The sequence below is a fragment of the Puma concolor genome, chromosome C1 (genome assembly GCF_028749965.1).
Source record: "Puma concolor isolate L17-30 chromosome C1, mPumCon1.1.hap2, whole genome shotgun sequence".
Lineage (NCBI taxonomy): Eukaryota > Metazoa > Chordata > Mammalia > Carnivora > Felidae > Puma > Puma concolor.
This window is the reverse complement of record NC_141674.1, coordinates 218,668,032-218,684,035: the sequence shown is the minus strand read 5'-3', so window position 1 is coordinate 218,684,035 and position 16,004 is coordinate 218,668,032. Positions and strand designations below refer to the sequence as shown.

At 51.7% G+C, this 16,004-nt stretch overlaps 1 protein-coding gene across 10 annotated transcripts in view; it reads right to left on the bottom strand.

The window, feature by feature from the left end:
- AGAP1 (ArfGAP with GTPase domain, ankyrin repeat and PH domain 1) overlaps nucleotides 1-16,004 on the bottom strand; it is a 557,314-nt gene that overhangs the window by 58,963 nt on the left and 482,347 nt on the right. For all 10 annotated transcript variants that reach the window (XM_086720009.1, XM_086720010.1, XM_086720001.1 and 7 more), the window contains one exon: nucleotides 8,666-8,888. In XM_086720009.1, the coding sequence (XP_086576135.1) occupies nucleotides 8,666-8,888 (223 nt within the window). The remainder of the gene's footprint in view (nucleotides 1-8,665; nucleotides 8,889-16,004) is intronic.

Here is a 16,004-nt window from a genome sequence, read left to right as displayed (position 1 = left end):
GGCAGAGAGAGAGGGAGGCACAGAATGTGAAGCAGGCTCCAGGCTCTGAGCTGTCAGCACAGAGCCCGACGTGGGGCTCGAACTCATGAACTGTGAGATTGCGACCTGAGCCAAAGTTGGACGCTCAACCGACTGAGCCACCCAGGTGCCCCATGTTTGTTTCTTTAAATACAAGCCAAACGTTTTCAACAGGCAACACTGGGGCAGGGGCATGAACAGAGGGAGGTTTGGGCAGGGAGAGGATGTAGTTACGTGAAAAGGCAGGGCTCGAACCACACATCTATGGTGGCTGATTCAGATATTTAGAGCTCTCAGCCCTGTTTTCTGTAGAAGCTCTTGGGATTAGCACCAACTGCAGAGAATTAAGACTTTAGAATCATGGCTGCATGACTTAAGAGATCATGTCTGGGGGTGCCTGGGTGGCTCAGTCGGTTAAGCGTCCGACTTCAGCTCAGGTCACGATCTCACGGTCCGGTCCGTGAGTTCGAGCCCCGTGTCGGGCTCTGGGCTGATGGCTCAGAGCCTGGAGCCTGCTTCCGATTCTGTGTCTCCCTCTCTCTCTGCCCCTCCCCCGTTCATGCTCTGTCTTTGTCTCAAAAATAAATAAACGTTAAAAAAATTAAAAAAAAAAAAAAAAGAGACCATGTCTGCCACACGAATGCAAAAAACTAAAGTGGATGATGCTTTTTTATACCTAAGTTACGTAAGCAAGGCCACTGGACTTCAGGAGTGGAGATAAATGGCAGTTAGAGTATCGCGTATTACACCTTTACATGAGTAACACATACACACGGAAACACCACGCTAGTTTAAGACTGTGAGCCGGGCCCAGGGGAAGAGAGGAAGGGGACACCAGTATCGCTAGATGCCACAGCCGGCCGCCGGATATGGCCACGCGAGGCTGAGAGAGCAAAGACAGGAGTCGCAAGAAGGGACCACGAGCAGGTGCCAGTGGTCAGATCGTGAATTCAAGAGATCTTTCCCGAAGTCCTGTGCGCAACCCTGCACAGATGATTGGAGGCGGTAAATAACTCCGCGTTTTCCTCAACTTGGAAAACGGGGATCGTCCTGTGTCACAGGATGGCTCCGTGCTAAGGAAAAGCGCACAGTGCCGTGAAGCAGAAAGGTTCCTCAGGGGCCGGAAAGTTTCCGGTGCAAAATAATCAAAACGACACGGAAAGAAAAGACCCTTCGGAAAACGCTCTGCTGTTGCAGGGATCTAGGCAGAGGCAACTGTTTTAGAAAGTGTTTACAGGCCCACGTTTAGAATGTCTTCTATGGTCTGTACCTCACACCCGGAAAGGCTAACCTTAACATCCCATTCCCTTATATCCGCTCACAAATGGACAGAGGCTCAGGTGCGCCCAGGACACCTAGAGGCTGCTGGGTTTGCATTTTCATGTGGCAGTGGTAATGACATTTCCTAGAAACAAAAAAACCCCTTAACTGTCTCCACTGCTACATTTCAGGGAGTACACGATAGGGATTTTCAGCTCGAGACAGCTCCCTGGGAGCAAAACCGGCTCCCAGGACACATTTCGTTTCCCGCAGGATCAAATAAATAGCCGGGGATCACGTGCAGCAGGCGGCCATAAGACGCCAAGAGCAGTCTCTCGTCCACCTGGTTCAAAGGCAAACGTAAGGTACACTTATCGCGCGAAAGGCAGATCCCGTTTCACTTAGCCGTAAGGAGAATCTTCTTCGATTCCCCTTTCTTACAGTTGGAGCCGGTCCCTTAACGATACCTTCATCGGAGACCACTGCCACCAAGTGCACATTTCCGCCATGCTCCCCGACCGCGGATTACTGGATGAACTGCTGTATCTGTTGTCAACTGTAATCTATAGGTATTTATGTTTGAGGCAGTGTTAAAGCACTTCTCATTTGTACGTTTTCCTAATTGGCTTAATATTTATGGTGGAATATTTCTGATCTGGGGAAAGCTCGGGTAAACTCAAGCATTATTTAGCAACGTGCTAATGAGGGCCGTCCAGTCTTGGAGGGGTGCGAAGTGAGTTATGGTGCTCGGAGTCTGAATCCAAGCCGGCCTGCTAGGGGGACGTCGCTAAAATATCTGAAGTAAAATCCGAGGTCCCCAAGCAGCTGTTGGGTTTGCAGAGCTGTGGCCACATAAACTTTATTGGCAGTAAACGTCGCCCCTGCATGCGGACGGCGTGCCTGTGTCCTCACTCGCTGGAGATACTGTCCCCGCCTGGACGGGGAGGGCCGGCCACTCTGACGGCTGGGGCCAGGGCATGCCCGCTGACAGGCACACCACGATGACAGAAATTCACTCTGAGTTGCAATTAGTGGCACTGTCATTTTCGGGGGCTCCTGCCAATTAATTAAGCCTGTCAAACAGCAAAACCACAGCGCTCACATGATAATTTATATCGGAAGAGACGAGCCTCATGCAATGCAACGTCTTCCTCCACAAACAGGATTCTCCCTGAGAGCGCTGAAATAAGTAAGACAAAATAAATAAAATAAAATAACCCAAAAGTGCGTGCGTTGTGGTGTTGGGGGGGGGGGGTGGTGGTGGTGCGCTGGGCACGGGGAAGAAGAAAGTTAAGCTGTCCTTGCTCTAATTGTTAACTCTGATCGCCGGAGTAGGAGACAGGCTGATTAAAACTCCAAACGAGCCCCCAGCTCCCTGAACCCTCTGCGTCCGTCCGGGATGATAGAATCAGAGGAGTTTATTCATACCATTAAGCCCCAGAGAACTTAATTGAAGGAAGAGCACAGCCCGGACCTTGACAAGCGGGAGGTCACAGTAATTGCTGCCGGACATATTTAACATTAAGATAATCAGGCCATTAATTACCCTTTGGATCATTAAATCAGCCAGTTGCAAAATGAAATTTCTGCCTCTATTACTCACTTGAGAGACCACAGGGGTGGCCTTTAATTTATCAGTGAGCCTGAGATACAAAGGCTGGGGTTGGGGGAGGGCAGGCGGGGAGGGGGCCGCGCGGTGGCGGCGGCGGCGGGGGCAGGGCATCAATCCGCCATGCTTGGTGATCGTGGCAAATTAACTAGGTAAGATAACCTCCGCTTCCAAAGGCAGAAGCTGGGGGTATGTAAATAGATGAGGGCAGACAGGGAGATCAGAGTCTGTGCACCACTTAGCAGGATAATAAAGGAAATCATCCTTGATTATCAGTGCTAATTTGGACACTGCCGGTAGCTTGTTATGCGTGTTCTGAGTAGCATTTAATTAATTCAATTGCTTGTTAATGAGGGAAGTGACATGTGGGGAGCAGATGCCACCCAAGTACAGATGGGTTCTGGTCATCACGGCAGAGTCCTTTTTTTCCCCCCCATTCCTCCCCCTGCCCATTTTTTTTTTTTTTTTTAAAGAAAGAAAATAGGAGAAGGTGGCAAGCATAGAGGAACACTCAAAAGAGACAAAACACTGACCTCGGCGGGCCAAGAACTGTTGAAAAATAATAAGATGAGATAATCCTGGGGCTGTGCGGGGACTCGTGTTCCCTGAGGCCACATTTGGAACAGTGCATCTTTATGCCAGAAATTTGAGCTCGAGATTACTACATTGTGATCTTATGATCAAACCTAACGAGACAAAGACGTGGCCAAGTGGTACTGCTTTTAATATCTCAGAGTTAGCGGTGGGGATCCAATTATTTTCAGTTTGGATACATTTCCCCTTTATCAATATCTCCGTGTGCATAAATAAGATGAAAGTCGTGTTCCCAAATCAAAAAGGACCGGAACTCGTGTCACTGGGCAGACTTGGTCCGTCTGCAAGTGTGCGGCCGGTCTCTCCCACGCAGATTTCTGACGTCCGGCCCCAAATCTTCCTCCCGAAGGTGGCATCTTTTTATAGGTTAAAGACAAGAGGGGAGTTGAGGCATGCAGGTGACAATGACAGAAGGAAAAAGAAGGCTCAAAGAGGCAGAAGAGTGTCTACTAAATCAGCGACGCGGCTCCCTTCCAAGTGGGATCAGAAGGAAGGGGGATTTCAGTTGGGGTTCAAGCTTCTCCCAAGGGCTCTTTATAGCACCGAAAACACACGTCCAGGCTCCTCTGATTGCCGAGACCGGATCGGCTGGCTCTCAGACCACCGTGTAAATAGGCTACCTGCCCCGAGATGCAAACGGCTACCGGTCCCTGCACACCCTCGCGGGCCAGATGCCTCGACGCTGAGACCCTAAGACGGGAGTCGGGAAGACAAACCAGGCAGCCGGGCAGAGTCCAGCTTCGGCCGTGAGGAACACGTCCCGGAGGGCTCCGCTCGGCCCTGCTAGGAAACTGCCGTCACTGCAGTCAACCCGGAAAGCTTCCAAAGTGGAACGGGGAACAGGAATAGAGAAGAAGGACACACCACAGTGAGGCAGAGTAGCCACCGCGTGGCCGGGGAGGGGAAGATGCCAGAGGTCTGCAGGGACGGACGCCTTCGCCGCGTGCTGGCGAACATGGGAGCCCCAATTTCCTCCACGAACGCGCGAGGAATTTCGACGCTCAGGTCAGCAAGAGCACTGGACACGTGGGTTCCAAGCGGACCCGTTCCTGCTTTGCCCCATGCGCTCGTCTGCTTGTTTGTTCATTCACTCGAGAAACGTGCACTTGATGTCTCTGCCTCCGAGCCTACGATTCCTTGATTTGAAAGGGTCACCAAAGAGCTCCCTGACTTCGCCCTATGGTCACAACGTGCGTGCTAACACTGGGACCAGAGTCCCGCCTGGCTGCTGTAGGCCCCACACCCCGACCGCACACAACAACACAGCGTATGGTGCGATACGCAACTCGCACGCCAAGCGTCCTGGAGTCCTCGCCCCACAGACAGCCTGCCGCTGCCCCTCCTTACGCCCCTAAAATCTAGTAAATTCCATCCACTGTCACCGCCGCTCTCCTACTTCAGCATCTGCACTTAAAATCAATATTTTAAGTGTGTGCTTAAATGATATCAATAGCAATTAGAGAGGGGAATTCTGATTCCACCCCAGACGTAGTTAATTGTCGTGGCATCGATATCCTCTACCCTGCTCCTTTCTCTGAATTAAACCTCCATTACCGAGGGGGGGGGGTGAAGGGCATCCTCTCCCCTCCTGAGACAATAAATTTAATATCGAATGCACTGGGAAAAAATGGCAGTTGTTGCAGAATCCATCCAAAAAGATTTTTTTTTTTTTTTCTTCCTGGGAGTAATTAAAAGATGCTTTTCTTGACTAATGATTCCCCGGTTTAGGAAGGGGAAGTCAATACCGCTTCACCGCCGTCAGCTTCGATTGATCACAACGCTGCTCCAGCTTGAACGGCAGTTCTCAGGGCGGCTGAGAATCCCTGGAACCAATTACGAGCCGTCCGAAGCTGCCCTCATCAGGGGTGCAGGGACAGCGAGCAGAAGGCCAGCCAGCTGGTCAAAGGCGCCTGTTTTCCCAACTCACCCGCAGGCCTGGGTGACGCCGGTACGAGGTGGTTTCGGGGAACCGGTTGTTTCTTTGCAGAAAGATGGGCTGTATTCTACTTCCCCACGGTCCTAACTGTGTGTGTGTGTGCGCGCCGTGTGTGTTTGGGGAAGAACGGCCCATTTCTAATTATATTCCACTGTCAGAATGAATCTTCTGAACAAGACGGAATGGACGGGGCTGCTTGGGAACGCAGCTGCGCCCTTTTCCAAAGAATTCCAAAGATTCTCTTTTCCAAAGAGATCCAAAGCTGGATCCATGGCACTTGGCCTTTCCTTGGATAGGAATAAAAATTTATTAAAGTATTTCTTTTTAGAAATTACCTTAGGGCCAGGTTAGAAGACCTCCCCCCTCCCCGCTGCTGTTCGGACTAACGATCATGGTCTCTGCAGAGACCACAGGTGGTGGGTGTTGGGGGGGAGGGGCACGTTTCCTTGTCCCAGGATGGCGGGATCCAGGCTCCATATCCACTCTCCTTTCACAGACCGAATTCCACGCGGAGATTCTAGCCCCAACTTTGCGTTTTTCCTTTCTATGTGAGGAAACTGCATGAGGCAGTGAAGATGGTGAGGGTTTGAATTATTGGTGCACCACTAATGCAAAGCTGTTTCTTTGTTTTTGACGGTGTATATCTACGCCTTTCTAGGTATAACCCGCCGGGACCACAGCCTTCCAACTGGCCTCCCTGCCTCTTCTCCATCCTGTCCAACAACGTTGCTAGCTGCCTTTAGCACTCTTGGATCAGGCGGATCACACGTGAACCCCTAAACCCTCACCCTCTGGCCACTCCGGAGGTGCTGTTATAATACACCCAGTTCAAAGGCTCTCCCCAGTCTTTGCTCTGCTTTGGCCCCAACATCCCCCCTCCTCCTCATTTACCTGGTGGCCCAGCTCTATGGGTGGTGACTCCCCCGTTTCTGTACTCCCCCACAGGCCCTGACTTTGCCCAGGCCATGCTCATTCCCCCCACACACCCCACCCCCCCCCCAGGCCTGGACATCACCCCACATTTGAAAGTCCAGTTCAGGTGCCATTTCTCCAGTGAAACTTCCCTGGGACACACCGGCTATAGGAATCCCTCCATACTGTGAATTCTCCTGAGTCCTGGAACCCTCAGCTGGCCCCCCGGAACATTCACAAATCACTGTAGGTGCGAAATCACCATTTATCGCTTCTTTTCTACAAGAAAGCGCTCGCTGAGTAACAGCTGAATATAAATTAAAAACAAAACTCCCTGGGAGAATTACTAAAGGCACGAAGAGACATTCAATTCTCAAAGCTGTTCATCCTCTTAGACATTCCAAAGCTCCCTTTGGAAACACCACGTTGCAACATCACCATCACCACAGCCTTAGAGAGAGGGCTGAAACTCAGCGGCTCTTAGCCAACAGCGAATGGGATCCAAGAAAAGGTGGGATTTTGCTGCAGTCACTTCGTATGTGAGAAAGGAAGACTATAAAACGTGTCCAAAGTATAAACATGGGATGTGTACAATGCTGGAGAGAAGAGAAAGTTATGCACTCAAGAACTTAACTCAAATGTACAAATTAGAACAATCAAGTGCCTGTACGCACACAACCTTCACTTATGAATGAAGATGAAATTAATATAAAACACTTATCAGTTAAAAGTATCAACCCGTATCTTTGAACACTCTAAACAGTAGCTAATTATGATAGATTTAGAAAAACAAACTTTTCCAATTCAGGGTATTACAAATAACATATCTGCTCCTTTAACACACAAACAATAAAATGCATGATTAATTTTTTTCCCAACTTATCTCAATGTTCTCTGCACTCCTACATTAAGCTCAATCTGATTTCCAATCATATTTCGCTTTTAGACCTAACTATCCCCTAAGGAAACCATATCTATGAAAAAACAGATATTAATAATACATAAATTTGTCTTTTAAGAATGCTCCTACTTGATGGCCTGCTAATTTCTATGTTAGCGTTAAACAGGTCAAGATAAAAAATTCAGAAAAGGGTACTGGTTCTTCAGTTTGTAGTTAAGCTGTCCCCGTAGGCACTGCGTGTTGGAGTTCACCCATGAGCCGCTCACCCAGCCAACTGAGGCAACACCAGACAAATACGCTTTGGGTGCTTCTTGCTCCCTTCGCCCCCCCTCCCCACAGGACGCTTGACGTGAAGAGCAGGTTAATAACACACCAGCTTCATTCTCTAAAGTGAACCGAAGGTGGCACCACAAATTCATTTTTCAGCGTTCGTAAAACAAAGTCCACCGACGCTGCGCGCATTATTGTTGCTCAGCGGCAGAAACCGCCTTCTCACGCCTCAAGTGGGGCACCACCACAGACCGCCATGGGCACTGGCACACGGTCTCATCCCCAGCAAAACAAGCCACAGGGCTTTAAAACGTGCTAATGATGGGAGACCCCTTCTCTCCGTCCCTCTTTTCACACACCCGAGAGGCCAGAGCGGAAAGCGAGCCCCTTGCCCCCCCGTCAGAGGTGGAGACGTGACCCTGGACGCCTCCTCCTGGGGGCAGCCGCCCGCCGAGATGGAATGACCCACTCTCCTCGATGAAGCAGGCTTTCTCGGAAGACATGCCATTTTATCACCTCTTAGGTACATTAAATATGTATGTGTACTCAAAAACGGTTTATAATAGCTGTAAATGAAAAATGAGAAAATAAATGGGCTCAAAATAAATGCGTTTTTTACACTGCGTAACAATTAACATTAATGAGGACTCACCATACGTTATGCCGAACTTGGCTGATTAAATGTGTTAGAAATATATTTTAGGAAAATAAAATATATTTTGTTACTATAAACTCACTTATTGTGGGTGTGTGTGTGTGTAGGAGGGGCGAGGGAAACCAACTGAGCAGATGCTTATCAAACATATAAGAATAACAACATTAAAGAATCAAAAATTCGTAATTAGTGTTAACAGCACAGCTTACACCTATTAGAAATGTATTAATTAAAGTGATATATTCATAAGGTCGGAAGCTTAATACATTTCTAAGAGGGAGAGAGGAATCCCCAAGGTGTAAAAACAAACATAAAAAATTAAGGAGTCTGAATTATCCACGTCTGCTGAACACCAATTTTAAACACAGACATTTCTGTGCAGGCTCCTCACTATTCCTACAGGTTGCCAGGGCCATGCATGTTGAGCCTGTCGGTAAGCAGTAAGGTCATTTCCAGTTGTCTAACTGTTGGCGGAATGCCCCCGAGCCATACACCTTCCCACGTCCCTACCTTGTGGAGTCCAGCGAGGGCTTCGTCCGCCCCTGGCTACTCTCCTCCCAGACGCTGTTGGCCAACTCATTCCCGATGGATGACATCACCTTGATGAGCTCGATGGGCCAGTCGTCGAGGTCCAGAGACCGGACTCGAGAAAGGTGGGTGCCTAGGTTCCGGTGGATCCCCGAGCACTCGATGCACATGAGGGCTCCCAGGTTCAAACTGGCCCAGTTAGGATCTGTGGGAAGAGGAACAGGGGGTCAGACCATCACCACTCATTCTAACCGCCCTTAGGATCTCAGGAACAAAGAGGCCAGTTGCTAGACCTCACACCCAGCAGTCCCTCCCTGGAATCACATGGCCTGGAAATGCTCCCTGGCCAGGACTCCATAGCGTCTTAGGCATCTCAGAAGGTTGGATATGTTGGGGGCGCCTTTTGACAATCTGGCTTCGGCCAAAGCCTAGGAATTTCCCTACATGATAAAAACAGCTGCCGGCAGTGATTTGGACAGAGAAATGCATTTCCCAGTTCCCTGACAGTAGCATTCTCGAGAGCGCAGATGCACGTGGAAAAGAACCATACATGACTTGCATCTACTGTGGCTGCTGATGGAAGGAAAGAGAGCACTCGAGAGCGCTACGGCATCCCTTGTAAACAACTACCTCAGCAACCACAGGCATATCTGAGTTCTCAATAGTCATAAAATGGACACATTTGCAGATTTCAAAGCCAAAAGGCAGGCAGGCACACGACAATGAAGACATGGTTTTCAGCGATCTTACATAAGGGGGACCACTGGAGTAACTCCGACTTATCTACTACTGCTGGCAAGATGGTGGGCAGGGTCCACTGGTTAGGTGATGACCTCGCTGGATCAACCCTGACCTGCAGAGTGAATGGCAGCGCTTTAGGCTGTGACGATGCACCAAGGGCAACGAATGAGTTTAGGGGATACAACTTGAACCCTTGAGCTGGGTCACGCCCAGTGTGAAACTGGCCGGCAGCACTGGAAGACTGAGAAGGCAGGCCCCAGGTGGGCTGCGTGCCAGATTCTAGAGCTGAGGGGGATTTGCAAAGATAGCTCTCACCTTGACAGCCAATGGCTTTGACCACCGACAGAATCAAGTAAGGTTTAAGTCATCCAGGAATAATCGGTATTTACTCCAGGTCCCCTTGAAGAGTCAAGGGGCCTTGTACCCATTCACCAGAAATCAGCCAGCCATTTGTTTCGTATCTCATACACACCATGGAAAGCGGTGATGGATACCATGGGGGAGATGGAAGAGAAGAGAGGTCCGTGACTCAGAGACATTGTGGTTGGGAAGAGGAAATGTACGTCCCAACTAATGACAGCAATAGTCAACCATAAAAATAAACAGAGTAAGGAAATGCAGACTAAACACTGAAGGGTACAGTTAAAGAGTAAATGTACAGGCAGAGTGGGAAGGAAGAGGTCGGCCATCACAGGTGAAGGAAGGAGGGCTGCATGGAGGAGGCTTAGCCTGGGCCTTGTGGGATGATCAGAGAGGAAGGTGGGGTGGTGAATGTTTTGCGGGACACCCCTGCTGCGCCTCTTCACAGCCCTACTTCTACACCCACCACCTCTGTGTCTGTACCTCTCGATCCCAACCTGGCCTCTATCCCCACCTTGCCGCTGGAGCAGGGCAGCCAAAGTCACCAGGTCACGCGAAATCTGAAGGGCTGTGTTTAACCATCATTTCACTTGATCTCTGGTTAGCCCTCCTTACTACACTGCCTCCAGATGCCTTTTTGGTCGGTACCCTCCCTGGATCTTTCTAGCACTTGTCTGGCTCCCCATCTTGATTTCCTTCCCGACTTTTCCTCCTGAACCCGCCCCTTACCTCAGGGGGTCCTGTAGGCTTGTCTCTTGATTCTATACTCTTTCCTAAGCCAACTCAATGCAACCCACAGATCTCGGTGTTACCCGATGGTTAACAACTGTCCACAGCTACCATCTGCCTCAGTGAACACAGATACGCTCCTCTCTCCATGCTGCACACGTGACTACCGTCATACATTTCCACTTGGAAATCCTGCAGGGACCTCCCGGTCCACGTTTCACTGAACGTCGTCTCCTGCCAGGGGCAACCCCATCCCAGCAAATGGCACCGGTTCACCGGTTACTTAAGCCGGGATCCTGGGACTCGACCCTGATTCGCCATCGCTCCCACAGCCAGCCAATCACCAAGCACCTCAGTCTCTCAATGTCCGTCCCCTTCCTCCTGTCCCCGGTGCTCCCCACACGTGCCCCGTTTCACGGCACCTTCCCTGCGGAAGGGGTAGGGTCAGGGGTGCCAACCTCTTCCCGTTCGTGACCTCTCTGCATAGCTTGCCCCGGTGTATAGTTTCAGGTGGAGAGAACAGCCCAATAACAGCAAGGGACCTGTCCCCAGGGCTGGCGTGAGGCGGGGCACACGTCCTAGGAAGCCGTGAGGTTCCCGTGCCCACCTCCACCCATCACCGAGCACCGCTGGTGAATACTTTCACACACTGTCCCCAGGGTCACCGCATGCCGCTCACTTGAGCCGTGTGAAGTCTCTCTCACCAGGTGCCACTGCCCGCCCCACCACTGCAACCATTCTCCAAGTTCTCCTATGGGCACAGGACCCCACCACCCCCGACCCCCGGTTTAGAACTCAATGCACTGTTGGGGCTCCTGGGTGGCGCAGTTGGTTAAGTGTCTGACTTCAGCCAGGTCACGATCTCGCGGTCTGTGAGTTCGAGCCCCGCGTCGGGCTCTGGGCTGATGGCTCAGAGCCTGGAGCCTGTTTCCGATTCTGTGTCTCCCTCTCTCTCTGCACCTCCCCCGTTCATGCTCTGTGTCTCTCTGTCCCAAAAATAAATAAACGTTGAAAAAAAAAAAATTAAAAAAAAAAAAAAAGAACTCAATGCACTGTCGCCTTGCCCTCCCCCATGAGCTTCAGACGCCTCCCTGCTGTGGTGTCCCCAGAAGAGAGACAGCACGCACAGGACACAAGTCAACGACCACACGTGGATCTCCATGAAAGCTAGAGAATCAGAAATACCGAGGGCGAGAGGAGAGTAAAGCATTGCTGTGACCTGGGGTCACCTCAGTTAAGTCCAAGGGCTGCAGGGACGTGGCCTTGTCTGAGTGCCCTGCCACTGGGGCCACAGGAAGGATGGCCTTGCCTCTGCTCCAACAGATGAGAACGACAACTTAGCAGGCGTCAGCAGAACTGACCAGTCACACCCCCCCCCCCCCGCACCTCCCGGGACGTGTTGGGGTGTCGCGGCCCTGGGCTGCCACTTTAGGCCTACAGGTGAGGCCACATGGCCTGGCAGCTCTGAATCATCTCCTGTCTCCCCTTCCGGCCTCAGGGCCCTCCCTCTCCAGCACAGGGACCCCCACGGGCCTGTCAGCACATGCCCTCCTGCCCCGTCTGCCCCTTGCAAATGTCTCTTGCTCTCCAGGCCATGGATGGAAATGAGGCTAATGAGGCCCGTCCCCGTGGGGCTGTCCGAGCGTTAAATGCTGTGAGGTGACCACACATGGAAACGCAGTGCTCCGTGTTGGCTAGAATTACGTTTATTCACAAATCCACCGCTGTTTCCGTGCCAGGTTCGGGGGACAGAGCAGCAAACGGAACACAAACACCCCTGCAAACAGAGATGTGGGACTTGGGTTCTCCGGGGCAGACCGACAGTGAAAGAGCGAGAACAACACACACAAACACACAACGCGTTGGTAAGGGTGTGCCCCGAGAGAACCCCACTAGGGAGAAGAGGGAGACGGATTCGCGTGTGTGATTTAAACCCAGGGGTGGTCAGGGAAGGCTTCTTTGAGGCGACGTTTGGGCAAAGACCCAAGGATGTCAGGCTGACGGTTACGTAATTTGCAGTTCCTGTCTATGCCTGCAGGAAAGAGCAAGCGACAGAAGCCGGAGGTTGAACGTGCTCCTACTTTAAGTTTTTCTGGGACATCTACAGTTGGGGGACTGGGGCTGGTGTCCCTTCCTGTGTGTGGGCCTAGGGTCCACAAAGATAAATGACGGGGCCCCTGAGATCCAGGGGGACACGAGAGAGAAAGGCACTGACAACATTAATAGAACATGGTGGAAGGAGTTCACGCCAGTGATTTCCGTCCAGGGCGTCGCAGACCAGCCAGGAGGGAGGGATCAGCTCTGACCGGGTAGGCAGCAAGGCATCATGGATGAGGGGGCCTTGGGGCAGTGGAGAGACTGAGCTGCTTCTACCAGCCTGTCCATGAAGGTCAGGCATGCTGGCGAGATCCACGCCAGGGCTCCAAGCTCTCGGGTTCTCGAGGGCTCTCAGGGGTGAGACTTTCGTTAGCATGTTCCCGGTGGACGGTTGGCAGCAGGGGTTCTGAACAAAGGCTTCTGCCATCCGATGAGTCCGGACCCTGTTTGATAGTTAGCTTCGCTGCAGGATTTCCCAGAAGCACAGATATCCCGAGGCCGCGGCTCCTCAAGAGGAGGATGCTGTGGGTTTCCAAACTCCCTGCATCACGGACTCCCTCCACCGATGGGCACCCACTCTGGGAAACAGGGTTCTGGGGTCTACCAGCTGTGCGGACAGTGTCTCCACGCAGTCTGGCACATTCTCAGGAAGAACAAGTGGGTGGGGGTTTCCACAGCCCCAAATCCCAAGTGACACAGAAATCCCCAAGCCCTACGGGGACACAACTGAACTGGAGATGGGGGGGTACTGTGTTCACAAGCCAGGGGAGATCACCCACAGAAGGGGATGTGGCATCTGGAGCCCAACGTTCCTCCCACATGACCACTGGACACAGTGGTCCTCCCACAATGTTCCTCCCACATTGACCATGGGACACAGTGGTCCTCCCACAACGTTCCTCCCACAATATCATGGGACACAGTGGACCTCCCACAACGTTCCTCCCACATGACCACTGGACACAGTGGTCCTCCCACAATGTTCCTCTCACATGACCACTGGACACAGTGGTCCTCCCACAACGTTCCTCCCACAAGACCACGGGACACAGTGGACCTCCCACAACGTTCCTCCCACATGACCACGGGAGACAGTGGTCCTCCCACAACGTTTCTCCCATATGACCACTGGACACAGTGGTCCTCCCACAACGTTCCTCTCACATGATAACTGGACACAGTGGTCCTACCACAACGTTCCTTCCACAAGACCACGGGACACAGTGGTCCTTCCATAACGTTCCTCCCACATGACCACTGGACACCACTGGACCACTGGGCCCCACCCTCAGAGGGGACAATAAGTTGCCAATGGGGGGAACCCACATCCTCAAGTCCCTCTCAATCTTAAGACCCTTTTATAATTATAAAAACAATAAGCTCATTTAAAGGAACGTATAAAGAACAAAGAAAGAAAACTTTAGAACTACCACCCCCTTCCGTTATGGTCAACTCATTTTTTTGACCTGTGCATATTCACGTGCAAGAAAAAAGCTTTCTCTTGATTTTGTGCACTTAATGATATCCAAAGTACTTTCTACTGAAAACAGTGCTTGGGGAGCCTGGGTGGCTCAGTCGGTCAAACATCGGCTCTCCATCTTGGCTCAGGTCATGATCTCACGATGTGTGAGACAGAGCCCCGCGCTGGGCTCTGCACTGACACCATGGAACCTGCTTGGGATTCCCTCCCTCTCCCTCTCTCTCTCTGCTCCCTCTCCCATGCAAATGTGCTCTCTCAAAGTAAGTAACCGAATGTGGAAAAAGAAAAATTCTTCATGTTGTGACAGTTCATTGTGTAGCCACCATCATGGCTGGTGATGGAGGCTGTTGCCACCTGTCTCCAACCACGCGGTGGAGGACAGGAGCGTGTGCCCTGCTCTCGCCCCTGCCCTGCCCCATCGCAGGTGACAGGGCAGCTGCTTTCCCTGGATTTGATCCTGTCCCTCTCCGAGGTGGGCGTCACATCTAAACCGGTACCCTCTCTGGCCACAGATCAAGCACTGTTGGCACTGACAGTCTTCCGTCCGGGTGGCCCATGTCTCCTGTGGCCATCAGCACTGACCCACCATTATCTCGAGAGCCAGGCCCTTTGCCAAAGCTCTGGGAGAAGGGACCCCAGCGGGGTGGGCCCCTTAGGGCGTCTCTGCCTTCAGACAACGGAGGGAACCAGGAGGCAACCCCCTGAGCACTGCTAGCTGATGGACATGCCAGGCAGGGCCCGCTCTGTTCCTGCAGGCCGGCACGGAGCCCCATGTCGGCCCTCTGTGACCAGCGAACCCCCAGCGAAGCTCCGTGCCAGCCCGCAGTGCCACGGGGGTGCCACTGGGCTGTGTGGAGGGGCTCGGCCACTTCCAGGGCTCCCAGAGAGGCACAGCCATGCTGTCGCCAATGGTACACAGTCCTGAAGGCAGCTTGCCGGGGCGGACACGGATCTCTTCCTTTGCGTCGTGGTTTGATAAGAACCTTCTGGAAGTCAAAGGAGCTGACAGGCACAGCATGGCGAGACTATAGCGGAGAACACACAAAGCTACCTGGGACCAGAAACAGTCACTGTCTGTCTTGGCTCAATTTCTCTTTTCTCAACAAAAGAAAAAAAAAAAGAAAAGAAAAAAAAGAAAACAAAATGGAAAAGAAAGCCCTTTAGTCAGTAAGAATAAGAACAATAAAAACCAGTCTCGGCTACATGCCAATGAGAGGCCCCCCTTGAAGAGGGGATTATGGCGTCAGTAGAACACAAGAGCCCAGATCCCCGTGATGTCCAAGGAAGCCACATTTGTGGTCTGGCGGGCCCGCCCCCTCCCGCCAGACCCCCTGGAAGAGTGAGAGATGACCTCTCAGCTCGGATGCTCAGGGCACTGGGGGGTGTCCTGTGCGGTCCCCCGGAAGGCTCAGGCAGGGCCAGCTCCCTGGACGGGAGCCCATGAGGAGCAAGCAGGCTCTCTCGGGCCGGCAGAGAGCTGCAACCTTAACAGCTTTTCTTCTCCAACACCCAGAAACAAGAGCCTTTTCTCACATTTAACGTTTGACCTCGTACTCACACACACCAAAACACAGACCACCCAGTGTGCAATTTCCTCCGCATCCACGCTCACTTATAAAATAATCGAGACAACCCCCATCACCAAGGACCCTACCGCTCAGAGACAAGTGGGGTCGACGTTCTGGAATACATCCTTACAGATCTTTTCCACCTAAATACCGAAAATGATTCACTGGGCTCTCCCTGACTCACTGCCTAAATACTTTTTCGTTTCCAGTGCATTCCCAAGTTTCTCCATCTCCATTCGTGTATTTTTTACACGACTTGTTCAGGTTGCACATTATTTCACCGAGAAGACATCCCCACGAACGGTTCTTCCGGTTTTGCAGACGTGGGATATTCCGACTTTTTGCT